Source organism: Columba livia, chromosome 21 (assembly GCF_036013475.1).
Source record: "Columba livia isolate bColLiv1 breed racing homer chromosome 21, bColLiv1.pat.W.v2, whole genome shotgun sequence".
In the NCBI taxonomy this organism is placed as follows: Eukaryota; Metazoa; Chordata; class Aves; order Columbiformes; family Columbidae; genus Columba; species Columba livia.
Window position 1 is genome coordinate 7,113,793 of NC_088622.1, and position 20,592 is coordinate 7,134,384.

At 53.2% G+C, this 20,592-nt stretch overlaps 1 protein-coding gene across 4 annotated transcripts in view; it reads left to right on the plus strand.

The window, feature by feature from the left end:
* EPHB2 (EPH receptor B2) overlaps window positions 1-20,592 on the plus strand; it is a 144,510-nt gene that overhangs the window by 102,164 nt on the left and 21,754 nt on the right. For all 4 annotated transcript variants that reach the window (XM_065038196.1, XM_065038198.1, XM_065038197.1 and 1 more), the window contains exon 6: window positions 14,032-14,156. In XM_065038196.1, coding sequence (XP_064894268.1) covers window positions 14,032-14,156 — 125 coding nt within the window. The remainder of the gene's footprint in view (window positions 1-14,031; window positions 14,157-20,592) is intronic.

A 20,592-nucleotide genomic window follows, 5' to 3' on the forward strand; every position in this document is an offset into this window, starting at 1 on the left:
GTTGCATAAATTACTTGGTGAGTTTGAGGATCATTTTTCCCACACCTGCCTGGAGCTTCAGAAACCTGCTCCGAAGCATCTGGAGTTGACTTCAGGCAGAAAACAAAAGCCCATCCGTGATGGATGGGTTGGAAAGTCCCTTCTGGTGACCCAGTGCCTCCCCCTCTCCCCATAACGTGCTGCCGTCGCCGCCGCGTGTGCCGGGGGCTGGCGGGTGGCTTGGGAACTCACCTTCACTGGCATGTGCAGGAGGGTGATTTATCTTCACTGCTGCGCTTGGCAAACACAGCCCACGGTGCTAATTGCTTCGCTTGCGCACGAGTGCCAGCGCTGGGGCAGGTGGAGATGCTGGAGGCAGCAGACAAGGCTGCAGACACACGAGACGCCAGTTTGGGGGTCACAGTGTTTGATCAGCTGAGCAGACGCTGCGGGATGATGCTGATCAGTGGTGTGTTTATGTGGTCCATAATAGATGGTTGTAGTGAGTTGGGTTAATGCAGCCACTGGCCGGTTGTCCCTTGGTCCATCCCAGAATCCCCATGATTGAGTCGTCCCCTCTGTGTGTCAAACAAGTCTATGTGTGACTCGGCTCAGGCAGGCGGATCCTCACTGCGCCTGTCTCACCGCAGCCCGCTCCATCTTCATCACTGCCCGTGTGCTGTGGCGTCGGGGGGCTGGGCGGGAGGGGCTCTTTCCAACAAAAAACCCTGGTCTTTCCAAAATTTCCACCCACACAGAGCGAAGCCATGAAAGAAATCAAGGGAACAAGTTCAGTCTCAAATCAGCAAGACCCGGCGGGTGCAAGGGGATGCTCTGCAGCAGGCGTCATTTCTCTGGTCTAAGTTGTCTGTGTTTGACATTTCAAAATCAGTATGTTCCTTAGAACAGTTTTGGGTGTAATTAACTGATGCTTTCTAGGAAAGTACCGTTTTATTGACAATCCGAGCAGGGCAGATTGGAGGGACAGAGGGCTGGCTGCTGCTGGTGTTCCTGCTCCCTGCCAGCCTTTGGCCGATGCCATCGCCTTGATCTGGAGCAGATGAGGTTTCCACATGGAGAGCGGCCAGGAGGTGGGGTGACCTTGGCACACGCGGCGCTGCGGGCGATGCGGGTCCTCGGCAGCACCTCCTCTCCGTGCTCAGCACAGCGTTTGTCCCCGCGCCGTGGGCAGGGGGGCAGCATAGGGGTGAGGGCTGCAAACTCAAACAAACAACGTCGAGACAGCCAAAAGCCTTCATCTGCCCGTGCCAAAGCGCTGGGCTAGTGACATTAGGAACTGCTTTAAAGGCTGTAATCTACAACCAAAGCCTTCGTTGATTCTTATGGGGCCAGAGCCAGGACTAGGTTTGGACTGCACTGCTGTGTTTAAGATTTTATAGCACTTGTAGTTACAAACTCAAGGGGCTGGGGGCTGCGTCTGCTGGGGAATTTTCCAGACACTCGACTCACACACACATTGTGGGTACCAGCCTGATGGGGCCACCCCACCAGGAACCTCGGAAAAAAGAACATCACAAACTGTGAAATACCGGTTTTCTAGAGCTCTAGTGAGTCCGGTGGACATCCCAGACCTGCGGCTTTTGGTACTTTGAAAGTTTATTAAATTGCCTGAGCGCTGCCGATGCTGCGTTGCTTTCTTCAGCGTCTGCTGGAGGTAATTGATCTCAAAAGCATGTGGCTGCTGAACACGCCATCACAGGGAGAACATGGGGAAGAGATGAACATTTTAACAGTCCAGGCAATCGTGAACCCTTTTAGCAGGAGAGTCACAAACCTGTGGAGGTCTCCAGGCCATGAGCGGGCTCAGCAGGGTTGCCACCGAGGGCAGGTGGGGAAGAGCTTCCCTGTGGTGCTCTCAGTGCTCGTGTTGGAGGAGGGCATCCCAAATGCAAATCCAGGAGTGCCTGTGGACGGGGTTGTGAAACATGGTCATGCTTAAATGGCAGGGAAGAGTTAGTTTTACATGGAGAAGCAAAAAATGGAGAAGATTTTAATGAAATAAATCAATTTTCAGTTACATGCCTAGGTGCATTTGGATGCTGAGGATTAACCCTGGTAGAGTATGAAGAGCTGAGGTCTTGAGGTCAGCGATGGGACCTGGACAGGGGACAGCTGAACCAATGCGCAGTGACCGTGACCTCCTGGGGACCGTGTGGGACTGGGGTGCCCTGGGGCAAGGAGAGCTGATTTGCATTAGGCGTCCCTTGGGTGAGATGCTGCACAGGACCTCCAGGTGCAGAGGGAGTTGTTCTGGCTCTCCACTCTGCCCATGCTTGAGAAACAGGGGCCACCTGAGCCCCAGGTACGTATTTCACCTGCCTGCAGCCTTGCATGGACCCACTCTGTGCTCCTGTCATTTCAAACACTGTTTTTGGGTGCTGCTGGAGCCTGGATCACAGCCTCGATGTCTCCACACCCTGTGTACCCGGTCAGGGAAGCCCTTGCTCCATGGCTGATCACAGCACCGTCCTCGCTGCTGCGGCCTCACCCCTCTGTCCGGCTGCAGCGAGGTTGTGCAGCACCTGAAGGAGCTCGGGGCCCTCCTGGGAGCCCCGTATGAGGGATGTCCCTGCTCTGGTCCCACGGGGGATCCCGTTGCCCACCCAGTTCCCGCGTGTTGTAGCTACGTGAGTCTCCCAGCGAGGCTGAACCCCTGGGGGAGAAGCTTGCCTGCTTACCCCAGGGTTCTCCAGGCCTCTCCTTCTGCCACATTTGCAGAGCAGTTGCAGAAATTCAAGTATCCGCAGCCAGATTCCCTGTCAGCAACTTTCTCCCCCACATCTTCGCATTCACTGCCCTGTCCCGTGGCCTCTGGACTAGCTGGTGCCTTGCAGCATCATGGTGCATTTCCCTGCCACTCTGTCTTCAGCCGGGGGTCAGGCGGTTAATCCTGACCCTGGATCGCAGCCGCTCCTGCTTGCGGGTAATTGAAAATACCAGAATTCCCTGCTGACCCTCCTATAATAAAAGCAGTTCCCCCGTTCAGTAACCTGACACTCCAGGGACCAAGATCTGTCAGGAGGGCTCTGAGGAGATGCTGGAGAACTCCCAGCTGTTCACCTCGTTTTTTCCCCTGGGTAATTTCAAAGTGTTGCTGGGAGAGGCCACGGGCCGGGTTGGCTTTGCTCTCTCTCTGTCGTGAGTGTTTTCCAGAGCAAATGTTGACTCTGTCTGACATGACATGGGTTAGTGGTATTAAAGTGATCAGAGATAGGGGTTTTGCTGCCTGTAACCTGACTCTTCCAGCTAAGCCAGCGGAGGAATGGAGACGCTTTGATTGTACCGGGATTTCAACAGCGCTGACCCGCTGGCGGGCTGAGCCCTGTGGGCCCGGCAGGTGAAGGAGGTGGGGGTCTAGCGGCGAAATGGGGGGCACATTTCAACTGGCAGCGTTTCAAATGGGTGTACAGATCATGAAAGAGAAGCTGCGGAAAGATCCCTGTGTCCCCTGGGAGGCTGGAGCCACACAGTCCTGCCAACCCCCCAGAGTGGCCAGGGTGCTGCCCGGGGAGCCCAGGGGCCTGCGCTGCTCCCCGGGGGCTTTTCTGGCAGGGCCTTGTCCAGCGTCCTTCCCTTTACAGCAGCAGTTCAGCTCCCCAGCCTGCATGGTGGGACCTCCCGGCAGCACTGAGGCTCCAAAGCGCTGGGGACACTGGTGGGCAGCCGTGTTTCACAGCACCACGTCACTGCGGGTCACACCTGCTGAACACCGGGGGCAGCAGTTGTGGTGGCCCAAGAGTCAGGACCTGACACAGAAAACCGCCTCTGCTATCAAAGCCTGATAGGAATAGGATGTTTGTAGCCCCGATGGGTCCCTTGGGATGGGATGAACCAGCACACATGAGGGATGAGACTGTGTCACAGGGTGACAGGTGATGTTGCTCAATGTTTGGGAGGAAGATGCTTGCTTGTTCCCTCAAGTGAGTCCTCATACACCCTCGTGTCCTTATTCTTGGTCTCTGTGTACTGAAAAGGGCTGGGATGGAGGTCATCCTAGGATATTGAGAAAGCCGTGCTGGGAGAAAGGTGACAGCTCCCAAATGGAAGCTCTTGCTGTCTAAGTCAAAGAGGAGGGTTCCCCAGCACATGTCCTGAGGATTCCTGGTCTTGTTCAGCTGGATTGAGAAGACCTGGTGTCATGGACATAGGTTAGGGAGGGAAACACATGAGCTTCCTAAGAACAGCTCTAAACGGTACAACTCAGAGACACCAAACCAAGGACGAAAATAAGCCTTTTTATTTCTTATTCACCCAGTACAGTTGGTGATTGTGTGATGCCCCCCTACTGCTTTTTGTCAGTTTGATCGTAATGAATTGCCTTAAGCTTTACAGAGCAGTTTCACCATTTACACTCATTTTGGATGCATCCAGGATCTCTCGCCCCGCTCCCAGCAGGACACGGGGGTTGTAGGAACTGCAGAAGCCGACGGGGTCCCCCGGCGTTCAGTGCGACCCGTGTCAGCAGGGAGCAAAGGGAGCGCCGTTCTCCCGTCCCCGGGCTGCGGGCATAGCTACAAATAACAGTGAAGCGCCCGATGGAGAGGGAACGGCAGCTCTGCGCCAGCGTCTGAGGGCCGGGCTGAGTCAGAGCGGTGCCGTGTTGGACACGCTCGCAGGAATGTCAGACCCGAGCGAGGGGCTGGATGCTGTCGCTGAGGTTGAGAGAGGCGGTTTCTGGCTACTGCGATCAGTTTCGAGGTTTATGTTTGAAAAGGAGGTTAACACAAAATCGAAAACGGTTCAGGAGAGAGTCATCAGATTGATATGTGGGCTGATAGATCTGTGAAGCACTCGAGAAATTCGGTCTGCTTAGATAGCAGGAAATAAGATGAAAAGAAAATATTGTCATGATCTCTCCGTTCTTTCATGAAGATAAAACTCTGTTTCTAGATTCCTCCTTAATTTAGCTAGCAAAACCAGATAGGTTCCAGCAGCGGGAAGATGACAGCCATACATTTCAATCTGAAAATAATATGTGCGTTTTAGAAAAGAGCAAGGAACCATGAGGAAAACCTCCCAGGAGGCACGGTGGGCCCGTCGTAATTCGCAGTCCTCAAAGAAAACTGGATGTGTGTCTATAACATATGCACAGGGTCAGCCACAAGCGTCCCAGCTATATTTAACTCCCTGCCCATCGCCAGTCTCGTGCAGATGTTCAGACCTGAATGTTCCAGCAGCTTTTCCCATTTTTCTGCAAAATCACCGTGTTCTTGTGCTGTCTCATCACGCTGCCCTGAGTTTTGCGGTTGGTGTGACCTTCTCTCTGGTTTTGCTGCAATTAGAAAGTGCCTATTTCTCCTGGAAAACAGATCTCTTTCCTTCTTCTCTTTCCTTCTTTCTCTTCATCTTTTTTATCAGTTTCAGCAGGCAAACAAAGAAGTAACTATTTGGTATGGAAGTAAAATACTGGCTATAGCAAGCCTGAGGCTTAGCAGTGTTACCGACATACCTTTGTCTGCACCTGAGATCAAGCGAATCTTTAGTTAAAGAATTGGAGCCAGGCTCTTCTCGGTGGCAAACAATGGTAGGACAAGGGGTAATGGGATCAAGCTGGAACACAAGAGGTTCCGCTTAAATTTGAGAAAAAACTTCTTCTCAGTGAGGGTGGCAGAGCCTGGCCCAGGCTGCCCAGGGGGTTGTGGAGTCTCCTTCTGTGCAGACATTCCAACCCGCCTGGACACCTTCCTGTGTAACCTCATCTGGGTGTTCCTGCTCCAGCAGGGGGATTGGACTAGATGATCTTTTGAGGTCCCTTCCAATACCAAACATACTGTGATACTGTGAATCCAAAGCCTGTTGCGGAGGGATGAGCGACAGTGTCGCTGCCTCTGCCGCGGTGGATCTGTGCCTCCTGGGGTTTTGGTTTCTCTTAGCAGAAGCTGCTTCTGTAGCCCTGGAAGCTGGTGGGCACGGAGCTCTTGGTCCCTCTTCCACAGAGGTGTCAGCCCGCGCATCACAGCGAATCACAGAGGGAAACCTGGAGATGATTTCCAGCAAGGATGTAAACCTGTAAAGAGAGACTCACAGTCACAAATAGGTTAAAATAGGATCCCTTTCTTGAACAAATCGTCGTTTCTTAGTTATCTGGAAGCACATGCTGAGCTATGAGAAGCTGCTGCCTCGTCCTCGGGAGTAGCTGCCCTGGTTTGGAGCTGCGGGTCACACCTGCTGAACACCGGGGGCAGCAGTTGTGGTGGCCCAAGAGTCAGGACCTGACACAGAAAACCGCCTCTGCTATCAAAGCCTGATAGGAATAGGATGCTTGTAGCCCCAATGGGTCCCTTGGGATGGGATGAACCAGCACACATGAGGGATGAGACTGTGTCACAGGGTGACAGGTGATGTTGCTCGATGTTTGGGAGGAAGATGCTTGCTTGTTCCCTCGTTAAGTGAGTCCTCATACACCCTCATGTCCTTATTCTTGGTCTCTGTGTACTGAAAAGGGCTGGGATGGAGGTCATCTTAGGATATTGAGAAAGCCGTGCTGGGAGAAAGGTGACAGCTCCCAAGTGGAAGCTCTTGCTGTCTAAGTCAAAGAGGCTCTGCCCGCTCGTGGTCCGGGGTTGGCACAGAGACTCTTCCCAGCTCATGGTCCGTCCGCAGCAGCCGCAGGTCGGGAGGCAGAGCCGAAGCACCAGCGCGGGCTCCAGGTGCCGTTCTGAACGATGCGGCGGCTCTGCTGGCCTGTGTGCCTGTTAGGGATCCTTAGCTGGGTGACTTCGGTTTTATAATCAGTTTTGGTCTCTTCTTGCCTTTTGTTTTGTCTTTCTTTAGAAGATTTACTTTTTAAAATGCTGAATGTGACTCAGCTAGAGTGAGTGGGAGGCAGGACATGGTGCGGCTCATTTACAGTAATATGGCAGAGAAAGGTTGTGCTTTATGACCCAAAACTGTCATTTTATTTCTGGAGATAATTAAAAAAAAAAAGACCAAAGGGTATTAATACAGGGAGATCAATAATTAGGGAAGCACCATCCATGGAGATGCAAAGATTTGTCTAACAAAACTCCAGCTGTCCCTGATCCGGTGTTGGGATCATCGTGTGGCAGATAGGCTGGACCAGACTGCCGGGGTCCCATCTCACCAGCACCCCTGGGTTTGGTGCTATTGGGAACTGAAGGGTGGAGTGGGAGAAGGCGCCTCAGTCGGCGTCTCCCGCCAGCCCTGCGGCTCCGCTCTGTGCTCGGTGTGCAGGCACCTGAGCCTCTCAGTTCATCCCTTTCCCCAGGACAGGCCCTTGAGCTGGACCTGAATAAGGCACCTCAGTGGATTACCTAGGCCAGGAACGCTGACCTGGGACAGGCCGGAGCACCATGGTTATGTCTGGCCTAGGTTATGTCTGTCTCGCTAGTAGACTCAATCCACAACATGGCCCCAGTACAAAGCACAGACGGAAGAGTATAGGATGGGCTTCCTTACCTGTGACTCTTTTACCTGATTCATTAACTCAGGGTGCCTGCCAGACCCACCTTGACACTGGCAAGACCAACTTCGGGCTACACAAGAAGTGTTGTCCTCTGTGTGGCACTGCTTTTGGGAAGGTTAAATACTCAATGGGCTGAAAAGCCTCATGGCTTTGGTCCTTCTCTTGCCAAAACCCATTGTGACTACATTTTTGCCCTGGTAGATGTTTGAGTTTTCCTGGGAGACAGTCAGTGAAGCAGCATATGAGATCCCAGCCTCTCCATGAAGTTCTCTGAACATGCTGTGCGGTGGGATTTGAGACCTTCTTGCCTGGACTTGTGTACCGTGTGGCACTGAGCCAGCATGGATTACAGAATCATGGAATCACAGAATGGATTGTGAGGACCCTGCTGGTTTTGCTGTCATTACAGGCTCTGGCAAAATTCAGCGGACACCTGTGTGTCCTTCGGGGAGGTTACGGGTATGTGGCTCTTCTGGCAAGACCTGAGGATGGGCTACATCTTGATCTCCATCCTTCCCACGTGTTCCCAGTAGTTAAGCTCAGGCAGCTTCCTGCACCCTGTGTGGGCAGCAGAAAAGCCGGACAAGAAGAGCTGTCGACACCTCCAGAGATTTACCCTGCAGAGCTGCCCCAGCCAGCAGAGTCTGCTCAGCTCCTGGAGCACCAGGCGAACTGCCGGAGCCCCGAGCCAGACCGGGGCCTGCCTGTGATCAGCGCCGCGGGGCCGTGGTTGGTGACCATGGAAGCGTCTCCGTCCCTCCCTGCTCTGCAGCAGGGGACAGGTCATCTGCCTCTTTACATCGCTGGAGTTTCATTAAGCTTGTTTTACACTCCAGTGGTGGTTTTGGCTTGCTTTATTTCTCAGCAATTTGGAAAAGCCATGGGGCTCCACTAGGAGGAATCCGAAGAATCTGAGGCCATCGCAGATGAAGAGGATGGAGAAAAGTGCCTTTCAAGGACTGATTCATTTTGCCACAAAGTGAAGTGGGGCTTAGGGATTTCAGTCATGAAAAGTAATGTTCCCTCCACTGCGGAAGTGAAGTTCTGTTTCATTTTGCATCGTTGCTGTACACACGCACCTGGAGACAGCATCAGGATCAATCTGCCTCTGCTGACACGTTCATGGGGGTGATAACTCAAAGTGAAAGTGGCTCTGAGAGCTGGGATGCTCCAAATCTCATCTTCTTTCTGCGTCACAGGGCAGGTCCCTTCTCCAGCACCCCTTTTCCAGCACCCCTTTTCCAGCATCCCTTTTCCAGCATCTCTTTTCCCTGTGCGTAGTAACTCAAACAGCTTCCATGGGTGAGGGACAACCAGGCGAGCCAAGAGCTGAGGGAGGGTCTGGCACTGGGGAATTTGCACCACTGGGCAATTGTCACCAATTCAGTGACCAGTTCCAACCTGGAAATGTTCCAGGTGACCCTTTTCCAACCTGGAAATGGTCCCTAAAGCTCTGTTTCTTTTGTCACAAGGGAACAAAGAGGAGTCACGGTTCGTGGAACGAGATGACTGATCCCACAGGGCCAGGTTAAAAGCTGCCGCTGGGTCTTTGGTGGCAGCAGCCCCGCTGTACTCCGGCTGGTTCTGGACAGGGCTTGGCACAAAGCAGCCTGAACAACAAAGACCTTTCTTTGCTTTTTGATCCTTTTTGCAGTTTGTTAAATCTTTGCTTTGAAACACTCAGAAAGCCAATGGAGGGAACCTGTGTATAGTGTGTTCAGAAACAACAGCTCAGGGAAGTCAGCTTAGATATTTTGAGACTTCAGTTGTCTTTGCCCGGCTGAGTTCATCACGTCTCAGGAAGTGTACGCTTCTCTCAGCCTTTTCCATAGCGTTTGTCACTTCACCATGTCCCGTGGCAGAAAAGCTCTTTTTGCATCGTGGTTCAGGCTGGTCACAAAGCGCTTGGTGCTTCTGTCGGAGCTGGAGCACACCTGGCGATGAGGGTATCACCACGTAGCACTATCCCAGATCGGATGCTCTTTATGTTCACTTCATATGTTTTCATCTCCCTCCTTCCTTTTTAGCTGTTATATTACATGCATTAAATACCGCCGGAGGACGAAGCCCTGGAGCACAGTCTCAGCCTCTGAAAGTGCTCAGTAAAATTAGATAAGACAGGCAGGGAGTGGAAACAAGCCAGGACAGCTAACCTTATTTTCCAGGTAGAAAATGGCAGTACAGAGGGATAATGCGGATTTGCACAAGGTCTCCCACAGGGACTTAGGGGCAGGGTAGAGAACCAGGACCTTCCAGCCTTGGAAGTGGTGAAGAGACAGAAACTCGTGGGTCTTCAGGAGCTTTCAGCTGACTGTGAAGGAGGTGTTTGCCAGACACCAGCTACCTGAGCATTTGTGTCGTGATCTGGAAGCTTTTCCTTCTGACTGGACGTCAGAAAGTCACTCTGGCTGGCTGACTCCACTAATCTGCCTTCAAACTGAGACACCCAGTCCCAGTCCGTGCCTTATTCACAGTCGGGAGCCTCTCTCTGCACAAACCTTTGTCCTTGCCTGTGGTGAAGACGTGTGAGAAGGACCGTGTTGTGCAGCTGTGCTCTGTTAGCAAGAGCACAAGCAAAAGATTGAGGAGAGTGACTGTCCCATCTGCTCAGCACTCATGAGGCCACATCTGGGGTCCTGTGCCCACGCTGGGGCTCCCCAGGACTACAGAGACATCAACAAACGGGAGCAGGTCCAGCAGGAGGGTCACTGGGATGGGCGGGGGACGGAGCACAAGACATATGGGGGAGCTGAGAGCTGGGTTTGGCCAGCCCGGAGAGGCCGAGTGGCAGCTAACTACAGTCTGCCACTTCGAAAGGGAGTTTAAAGAGAAGACAGAGCCAGACTCTTCCCAGGGGTGCACAGCGAGCGGACAATACTGATGTTGAGTTTAGGTTTAGTGATGTTAGTTTAGGGCTCTGGAGCATCTTTGTGATGAGGAGACACTGAGAGAGCTGGGGCTGTTGAGCTGGAGAAGAGAAGCTGAGAGGGATCTGATCAATGGATCAATATCTCAGGGTGGGTGTCAGAGGATGGACCAGACTCTGTTCAGTGGTGCCCAACGCCAGGGTGAGGGGCAACGGGCACAGACTGAAACACAGGAGGCTCCATCTGGACATGAGCAGAAACTTGTTTGCTGGGAGGTGCCAGAGCCTGGCCCAGGCTGCCCAGAGCGGGTGTGGAGTCTCCTGCTCTGAGACATTCAAACCCCCTGGACCCACCTGTGTGATCTGCTCTGTGACCCTGCGCCGGCAGGGCTGGGCTGGGGATCTGCAGAGCTCCTGCAGCCCAACCAGCCTGGGATTGTGTGATTCGGTGATGGCCACAAGGTGCAATGAGGGAGGTTCCAATGGGATGTGAGGAAAAGCTTCTTCCCCACAAGAGCACGGCAGCTGGGGACTGGTGCTGCGAGAGCCTGTGCGCTCCCCATCCCTGAGCATATTCAGATCTCAACTGTATGCAATCCTGAGCAAAGTCATCTGACTTTGAAATTACTGTGCAAGCCAGTTGGACTAGAAACCTCCAGGGTTCACGTCTGACATAAAGCTTTCTGTGATTTTATTATTGTGCATTTCCCTGATGTCTGTGATAACAAGAGCTGTTAGTGAGGAGAAGCCGTGGTGGATGTTCCTGTCTATCCAGAGACACTCCTTTGCCCCAGGTGTAGAAAAAGTGCTGAAGTTGCTCTAGTCATTCATCTCATCTGCCTCCTCCCCAACATACAGCGTATTTTGCTCATTAAGTCTCATTAAATGAGCCCCACCTCATGATTTGATTCTTTCTTCTGAGCCAGATGAGAGCAGATTCACCGAGTACACGGCTGGCTGGGCCCTGGCTGGTCACAAATGATTCACAAACACAGTGCTCTAGCTGTTATATTTTGTAGCTTCCTCAGCATGGCCTGGAGAAGCAGGAGGTGCCTTGTAAAGCCACGTACTCCCAGGCTGGTGTGCGGTGCATGGAAGTCGTAGAAGAGCATCCCGGGCACCTCAGTCCTGCCCAGAGGGACCTGGCACTAAGGAGCTTCTCCGGCTGCAACACCAGCTATTGAACCTGTGTCTAAGTCATGGGACATTTCCACATCCTGGTTTTGTGGTGGGGCTGGTCTGGGTGTATGCGGCCCCTGTCCTGGAACAGCCTGTATGAGCGTGGGCTCAGTTCCCAGCGCCTGTGCAGCTCAGATGTGCCACATACTCAGTCCAGCCCCTGCTGCAGGGACACCTGTAGCCTGGGCACATCTTCCTTCCAAGGCCTTTCTCCACAGAGAGAGAAGTGTTTGTCTTGGAGACTGCAGATGTCCTATGAAACCTGTGTTGACAAGGAAACAGCAAGCTTTGGCAAGAGCTGACAGGCTCCAGAAATGTTACCTGTGTCTTGTCTTAACACCAGGATGAGAAACTAATCCCAGGAGTTTGTAAATGTGGCCCCTGAAGTGGTGGGACTGGGACATGAAGGTGCGAGGGACACAGTGCTGTACGTGACAGAGCAAGTGGAGGTCTGAGATGATACAGAGAGTTTCAGAATGGTGGGTGATGGGGCTTGGCCTAACCAGGAGTGGATGGAGGGACTGGTGTTTGGTCAGAAGTGAGGCTTCAGTCTCGGGATCTGTTAGAATCACAGAATGGTTTGGGTCAGAAGGGGCCTTTAAAGGTCACCTAATCCAGTCCCCCTGCCTCAAGGACATTTTCCACTAGATCAGGTTGCTCAAAGCCCAGTCCAACCTGACCTTGAACACTTCCAGTGCTGGAAGTTCTCCGCACTCGTTCGATTTTAGTAAGTTCTGGACAAAACCAGAGGTCACCAACACTTTGCCGAGGCTTCTCCACATTGCACCTTCCTTCAAGGATGGGAAAGCGCAGGGAGATGAAGGGAAATGGTGCAGCAGTGTGGTGGCAGGTCTTGCTTTACCCATACCCAGCACCTCCTCCCCCGGGCACACAGGCATTGAACATCTGGGAGCTGCAATGCTCTGAGTCCAGAAGAGCAGCAGAGAAGTGAAGAGGCAGAGATGGTGGATCAGAAAAATGGCTTTTGTTGTGTACTTTGAGAGAAATTGCTCAGCTGTAATTCATGACGGGGAAGTGCAAGAACACGCTGCAGCCGCGCTGGTCCGGGTGCCTGCAGTCCCCAGCTGGCACAGCTGCTGGTGTTGCCAATGCAAACCAGGCTGGAGATGGGCAAGACGTGCTTGGCTTTGTGTGCCACTCCTCCAAGCTGTTTCTCAGAGCTGTCAAATGAGTTGTTCTTCCATGAAATATTGAAAGGGTTGGACCTAGTAAAAGCCCTTCTGAGTGCAAGCCTCACTGCATCCATTTGTAACCAGGCCTGGCGTGCAAGTGATGGAGAAGGTCTCTCGCTGCCGCTTTCCAGTCCTCTCCCAGCCCTGAGGCTTCCCCTGTGCCCTGGCGCTGCCGGAGCAAGGAAGTGTGTGCTGGGTGCCAGGGCTGATGCTGTCCTGAGTGCTCTGAGAATGGGCTGGTGCTGGGTGAGCTCTGGGGTGGCCTCAGCGCCGTCCATGGAGGCCGTGTTGGTGGTGCCGTGGGAGGCTGGACACACGGTGGGATAAGGACACGTGCTCGGCTCAGCAGTCACAGAGGCAGCGAGGGCATCCGCGTGTCAGCCCCTCCAGCGAGGCGGGGGCTGAGGGCCGGTACCCACAGTGCATCTCTGCATGCATCCCTGCATGGCGTCCCTGCCATCGGCGCCTGAGCCAGCAGTCCGGCCTGCTTGCTCCCCTGCCCCGGTCCGCAGCAAGCAGGATCAGAGCTGGTCCGAGTTCCGCAGGGAGGTGGCAGCTGCGCGCTGTGGTCCCTGCCCCATGGGCTTGTTAGCACAGGTCCTGGAGGCCAATTTTCCCACGGCGTGGCACCAGCCGAGGCTGCGCCGTTCCCACCTGGCCATGCGTCAAGCTGCGTGGGCAGCGCAGGGCCGCGGAGGGTGGGCAGCTGCCCGGGACGTCTGGGGAGCTGCGGGAAGGCCCATTGTGTGCAGTGGGACAAGCGGCGTCCGTGGGTGTGTGATTTCCAGGGCGCTCTGACGAGGCGGGCGACTCACCATTGTCAGCATGTCAGGTCAGGTTTGTGCTGCCTGCTCAGGCTGCTGGATGCACCTCCCTTGATTGGCATGTGCAACTTGCAGACCCAGCACACTGAGGCGGAGAGGAGCCGCTTGCTTCCCGCGTCTGCCTGTGCCTTAGAAAGCTTCTCTATGCAAATCTCAAAGCACAAAACCCTCGACTTCCCTGTAGCAAGCAGGCAGGATTGCATATTGCTGGGCTGGTAGCGCTTTTTCCAGGGGAACAACGCTGTGTCTGCTCCAACCTGGGGATTGTTTTGCCTGGGAATGACCTGTTCTCCTGCCTGACACACTGCCCTACATGGTTTCTAATTACAAACTGTTAAGGAGTGCTGGAAATATTTTGTTCTCCCCTAACTGCCCTCTACACACAACAACAGCCGGGATGTCCTGAGCCCCGGGCAGCCCCGCCGCTGCTGGAGGTGAATTCAGCAGCTCCAGACAGCAGCAATGCCCCTGCCTGTGTCCAGCCCGACGTGGTCCTGCCTGTGCCGTGTCTGACCCAGGCCTCTCTCTTGCTCTCTCTTCCAGCGCCTTCAGCCGTGTCCATCATGCACCAGGTCAGCCGCACCGTGGACAGCATTACCCTCTCATGGTCTCAGCCCGACCAGCCCAACGGAGTCATCCTGGATTACGAGCTGCAATATTATGAGAAGGTACTGCGGGACCTTGGCAGGGTTCAGGTGTGGGGTTTTGGGAGAGGAGGTGGTGCAAAACTTCACATAAGGGCATAACACCAGCTGCAGCAGTTGGTTGATCAATAGGTTGCTTCTCCTGCTGTGGCTGGCCATGCCATTTGGAGTTCAACAGTGGTTCCAGTGACCTGCGCAGACACTGCAAGTGTGGACAATCTGTTGGTCTTTCCAGATGAGCTTCTCCTCCCTTCACCTCTCCAGCACTTGTGGCAGGTCTCCCATTGCAGGGAGAACTGGGTAGCCAGGTTGCCTTTCCCCTGCTGGAGCATTAGTGGGGAATGGGGGTGGTCAAGGGATGTCACAAAACATCCATTCCCAGGCTGGACCACACTAGCCGAGTGTCCAGTCTTTGGGATCTTGTGTACTGCTGTCTGCCAGTGCATTTACACCAAAGGTGAGTTCAGTGTCTGTGTGGAGCAGCCTGAACCCCTTTACCCCAGTGTTGTACCAGGCAGAAGCTGTCCCAGCCTCCCAGGGACGGTATGTGTGGCACTGCAGAGTCAGAGGCCGAGGTGATGGGGTCCCACAGCTCTGGCTCTTCCATCCCTGAGGAACCTACCCCTTCCACCTCCTCCCTGCCCAGGCAGCAGAGGGACTGCAAGCTACGGCTGTGCCAGGGTGTCCACACATGGGGCTGGAGCTGGTGGCTGCTGAGGGACCTGAAAAACACGTCAGTGTTGGTCCCAGGGCCTGCCGGGCTCTGCCTGGCTGGTGAGCTTCGTCCCTGCTACCTGGGGCAAGTGGGAGCAGGAGATTGCTTCTTCCAGGAATCTGTCCCCTTACACAAGAGCTTATAAACTATACATTAAAAATTGCAAACTAACTAATTAAAAAGCTTCATGATTAAATGGAACTGAAAATATTTTTCCCAGCAGCTGCTGGAAGAAATTATTAATCCCCCCCACTGCCTGCCTGTGACCTATTTTCTTGTCACCAAGAGCCAGAGGGAAAATGGGGAGGGGGGAGCTTCTTTGTAAGCTGTTAAATAGGTCCTGACCTATATTACATAAATCACGGCCTTTTATTTGACCCTTGGAAATTATCCCAGAATACGTGGCAAGATGGATGAGTAGGCAGCAAGACAGATCTGGAAAGCAAGAGGGGTCCTTTCCCTGGGGACCCTTGAAGTAGAGACAGAAGATCTCATGAAGTTCATTCTCCTCTTACTTTCTCTTGATCTCCCCCTCTTTCTTTCTTCCCCACTGAGTCTGTTTTCTGGGGGAGGCTGTAAATAAAAGGAATTTTTGTCCAAAGGGGGGTCTGCTGTTTGTGGCCAGTCACGCAGGGTGAGCATCATCAGAGCTCAGGACACAGCGTGTCCCTGGTCATGGGGACAAGTGGCCCAAGCCACACTCACAGAATCCCAGAATCCCAGAATGTCAGGGGTTGAAGGGACCTGGAAAGCTCATCCAGTGCAATCCCCCCATGGAGCAGGAACACCCAGATGAGGTTACACAGGAAGGTGTCCAGGCGGGTTGGAATGTCTGCACAGAAGAGGACTCCACAACCCCCCTGGGCAGCCTGGGCCAGGCTCTGCCGCCCTCACCCCCAACAAGTTTCTTCTCAAATTTAAGTGGAACCTCCTGTGTTCCAGTTTGCACCCATTGCCCCTTGTCCTGTCACTGGTTGTCACCAGAAGAGCCTGGTTCCATCCTCCTGACACTCCCCCTTTCCATCTTGATCCCCAGGAATGAGTCCCCCCTCAGTCTCCTCTTGTCCAGCTCCAGAGCCCCAGCTCCCTCAGCCTTTCCTCACACGGGAGATGCTCCACTCCCTTCAGCATCTTGGTGGCTGCGCTGGACTCTCTCCAGCAGTTCCCTGTCCTGCTGGAACTGAGGGGCCACAACTGGACACAATATTCCAGGTGTGGTCTCCCCAGGGCAGAGCAGAGGGGCAGGAGAACCTCTCTGACCTACTGACCACCCCCTTCTAACCCACCCCAGGTACCATTGGCCTTCCTGGCCACAAGGGCCAGTGCTGGCTCATGGTCACCCTGCACTCAGGCGATGCTTGTCTCAAGCTCTCAGGTAGGTCACTAGCCTGGCAGAGAGGACAACACAAACAGGCCCACGTTCTGGTGCCAAGGTGCTCTCGGTCCTGGTATTTGAACTTCTTGGTATATTTTTTTGCTGGTGCTTTGGTTGAAGAAGAAAGAGATGTCTTATCTCTTCCCCAACCAAGATGTGTGTCATTCTCAGAAAGGGATCATAGAATCGTAGAATGGTTTGGACTGGAAGGGACCTATAACGGCCATCTAGTCCAATACAGTGGGCAGGGACATCTTCAGCAGCTCCGGTTGCTCAGAGCCCCGTCCAGCCTGGGCTGGGATGTCTCCAGGGGTGGTTCATCCACCACCTCTCTGGGCAACTCTAGATCTCTGGATCACTGGGTCCCACAGCAAGCAAACATGGGAGGATTTGGAAACAGCTTAAAAAAGAAGTGGAATAGCCAGGAGCTGGAGTCAGGGCCTGGCCCATGACCAGGGCTTTGTCTCTCTCCAGACTCCTGTGTGTGTGTCAGGCTTCACTCCGAAGTCCCAGTTGCACACTCAGGGCCTGATCTATGGGTAGTCAGCCCTAGCCAAGCTCTTCATATGCTTTGGCCTCTGCATTTCCAGCAGTGCAATGACTCTGTATGGTTCTCTGCCTGCGTGGCAGAGCTGAATCTCCTGTTGGTCTGAGCCACTGCAGTGCTGAGTTTTGCGATGAAAGCCATTCACTTCATCCCTGGGATCACTCCCACAACGCTCAGCTCTGGAGATGCCGCTCTCTCCCCAGCTCCCGCCAGGACTGCGGTTAGACGGGCGTGCGGCACATCCCAGGTGTGCTCTCCCTTCACTGCCAGGCGGTGCAGAGGTGATTTTCTTCCAGGACGTTTCATTGCAAACTGTCCCGTGTGCTCCTGAATGCTCACAAAATACCTCTGGAGCTAGTTAAGCTGTTTCTAGTGGAATTCTTTTTCCCTAGTAGAAAATGATGTTTTATTAGCATGAAAACAGTTCAAATGTAAGAATAGCACCATATACATCTTGTGTAAAAAGTGCTTTGGCTCTTCATTTTGAATTGATTCTTTTCTATATAAAGACATAAATTAAATAAAAAAATTGGAATAAGCGTCCTAGAATTAACAGAAAAGAACTATTTGCAGTACCTGAAACAAAGGTATATTTTTGTTTCCATTTCACAGATTATTTATAGCATTGCTATTATTAGGTGCCATTAAAAATGCCTGTACAGAGGCAACATGATTATTTTCTTTCACATGTAGTTAGAGCAAATCAGTGCAGATTGTTACGTAAATACCGAATGACGTGTCTGCTCTCTATGCTCCTCTCCACTCTTCTTTCACCTCCAAGAGGCACCTGGCAATGTTTGTCTCATTAAAGAAGTTAATGTTGTCTTCATTTAGAAAGGGTGTGGTAGTTTTTGTCCAACGTTGCCAAGTTCATACTGGAGTGTGGGAACTGGAGACCCACTGCAGTGTCAGGCACTGCACAGAGTAATTAGTTCTCCTTGTTATGCAAAATGATTGGGCTTAGGGTATGCCACTTTGTAGTCTGAAGATATTCAGCCCGTCCCTTGTACCCAGTTTGGTCACCCGTGTAAATGTTTTAGGAAGCACAGGGGCCCTTTGATTCTGTGACACTGTGACTCTGTGGCTGTGACTGACAGAATCACCAAATCCCAGAACGTCAGGGGTTGGAAGGGACCTCGAAAGCTCATCCAGTGCAATCCCCCCATGGAGCGGGAACACCCAGATGAGGTTACACAGGAAGGTGTCCAGGCGGGTTGGAATGTCTGCAGAGAAGGAGACTCCACAACCCCCCTGGGCAGCCTGGGCCAGGCTCTGCCACCCTCACCCCGAACAAGTTTCTTCTCATCTTTCAGTGGAACCTCCTGTGTTCCAGTTTGCACCCATTGCCCCTTGTTCTGTCACTGGTTGTCACCAGAAGAGCCTGGCTCCATCCTCCTGACACTCATCTCCAGTTGATGCTGGGAAAGGCCACGGGGTGTGTGGGGCTGATGGGAGGTGACTGGTGGCAGTGGGTGGTGGAGGTGGGACCAGAGCTGGCTGTGGCCTTCGTGGTGCCAGGAGCTTCTCTAGGAGGCCAGCATCCCCGAACGGGTGCCAGCAGGGCTCCTGCAAGGACAGCTGGACACTCTGCTCCAGGCAGGCTCGGGGGACGTTCCTCATCTCCACCTGAAGTGTTGGACACCAGCGTCCCCAGGCCTGGGACCAAAGTGTCTGCCTGGTGTTTCCCACCTGTCCCCAGGATGGAGCGAGAGCTGCAGCGCCCCTTCCCTTCGTGCTGCCCAAACCCTTGGAGGGGGAAAACTGTGATATCAAGAAGATTAAGAGGAAACCTTGCCTGTGATAGCTTTCCTGTGGTCCCAGGCCCTGCTCAGGGGCCACGCTGCTTCTGTTCGGGTCTCAGTTTTCTGGTGAGAGGTGTCTGGGCACTTGTACCACAGCACACTTGACCTGTCCGGGGGGAGACGCTCCTGAGGTCTCCCCACAAGCCATGCTCCCCGTGCGAGCCCCACCATCCACCCCAGAGCGGCCCAGGACCCCGTTACCGCACCTGAGCGTCCCTCCATCAGACTGGATCCCGCGGGGGCTGAAATTCGGATGTGTGTGACGGTTTGGCACCCGGCCCTGGCCTGGCTGTGTACGTGTGGCTCTGTTTGCTTCGGGAACCAGAGCAGATTGCCGCTGTGCACACACAGAGGAGCTGTCTGCCAAATTAAGTCGGTTGACATTTTACTTCTCAGAAACAATTTTTGCAAATCTTTCAAGCGTTTCATGGACTCTCCATGTTTCAAGAGAGTATTTTTTGATAACACTTTGGTTTCAGCTTCAATTTGGCTCAGGGGAAGGAGAACCAGATAAGGACTGAAAATCAAAACTATGAGGAAATATGAAGTGTGTTATTTTGAATTAGGATTTCCAAACTCTAACCAAAATCAGCAGGAAAAACAGCAACAACAACAACAAAGCACAAACCCCTGCAAGAAAACAAGCTGGGAGAAACAGCAAAGGGACTTGGACTGAAACCACCGGGGCTGCCCTGGACCTGCTGGAGAAGCACAGAGTGGGGAAAGAGGTGTCTGAAGTGAATGGCTGGAGAGGCGATGGCTGAGCAATGTGCCAAGAATAAGTCTGATAAGGGAGGGTGGAGAGCTGTAAATGCTCTTTCCTTGCGGTCTGGGATTAGAGAGCAGCAGCACGAGCGTGCCTTTCTGAACAATCAATTTCCCCGGTATGAACTGTCCTGTAACCCTGCCATTGCATTCAATTTGAAGTCCTCCAGGAGAAGAGGTGAGCTTCCCTCAAACAGTCAAACAAATGATTTTAAAACAATTGTGTTGTTAGTGCCATCCAAGGGCCTGGCAGGATTCATCCAAGCCCTTAAACACTAAAACTGTGAACATTTTCTGTCCTGTTTCTCTCTTAGTCTGCCCGGGAAAGGTCCAAGGGAGTGCTGCTGATCAGACAAACAGGACAATCTGTTTTCTGTGTGCTCATCTTTTCTTGATCTTTCTTATCTGTGTACCTATACTTGAGATTTTCATTGTCATTAGTCTAATTCCCAAACACCTCAGTGATACCCAGGCACCTTCAGCGCCAGGTCCAGATGGATAAAACTGCCCATGGTACCTGGGGTGGGTTAGAAGGGGATGGTCAGTAGGTCAGAGAGGTTCTCCTGCCCCTCTGCTCTGCCCTGGGGAGACCACACCTGGAATATTGTGTCCAGTTGTGGCCCCTCAGTTCCAGCAGGACAGGGAACTGCTGGAGAGAGTCCAGCGCAGCCACCAAGATGCTGAAGGGAGTGGAGCATCTCCCGTGTGAGGAAAGGCTGAGGGAGCTGGGGCTCTGGAGCTGGACAAGAGGAGACTGAGGGGGGACTCATTCCTGGGGATCAAGATGGAAAGGGGGAGTGTCAGGAGGATGGAGCCAGGCTCTTCTGGTGACAACCAGTGACAGGACAAGGGGCAATGGGTGCAAACTGGAACACAGGAGGTTCCACTGAAAGATGAGAAGAAACTTGTTCCCGGTGAGGGTGGCAGAGCCTGGCCCAGGCTGCCCAGGGGGGTTGTGGAGTCTCCTTCTCTGCAGACATTCCAACCCGCCTGGACACCTTCCTGTGTAACCTCATCTGGGTGTTCCTGCTCCATGGGGGGATTGCACTGGATGAGCTTTCCAGGTCCCTTCCAGCCCCTGACATCCTGTGATTCTGTGATTTTTGAAGAGAAGACTGTTCTGGATGCTGTCAATAGTGGGGTCTCCCGGGATTTGGCAGAGCACTCTGCGTTACCTGCAGAATGACGTGCCATCGGCATTTTGAAGCCTCCGGGTTTGACTGCACCCTTGGAGAAACACATTCGTGCCAGACCAC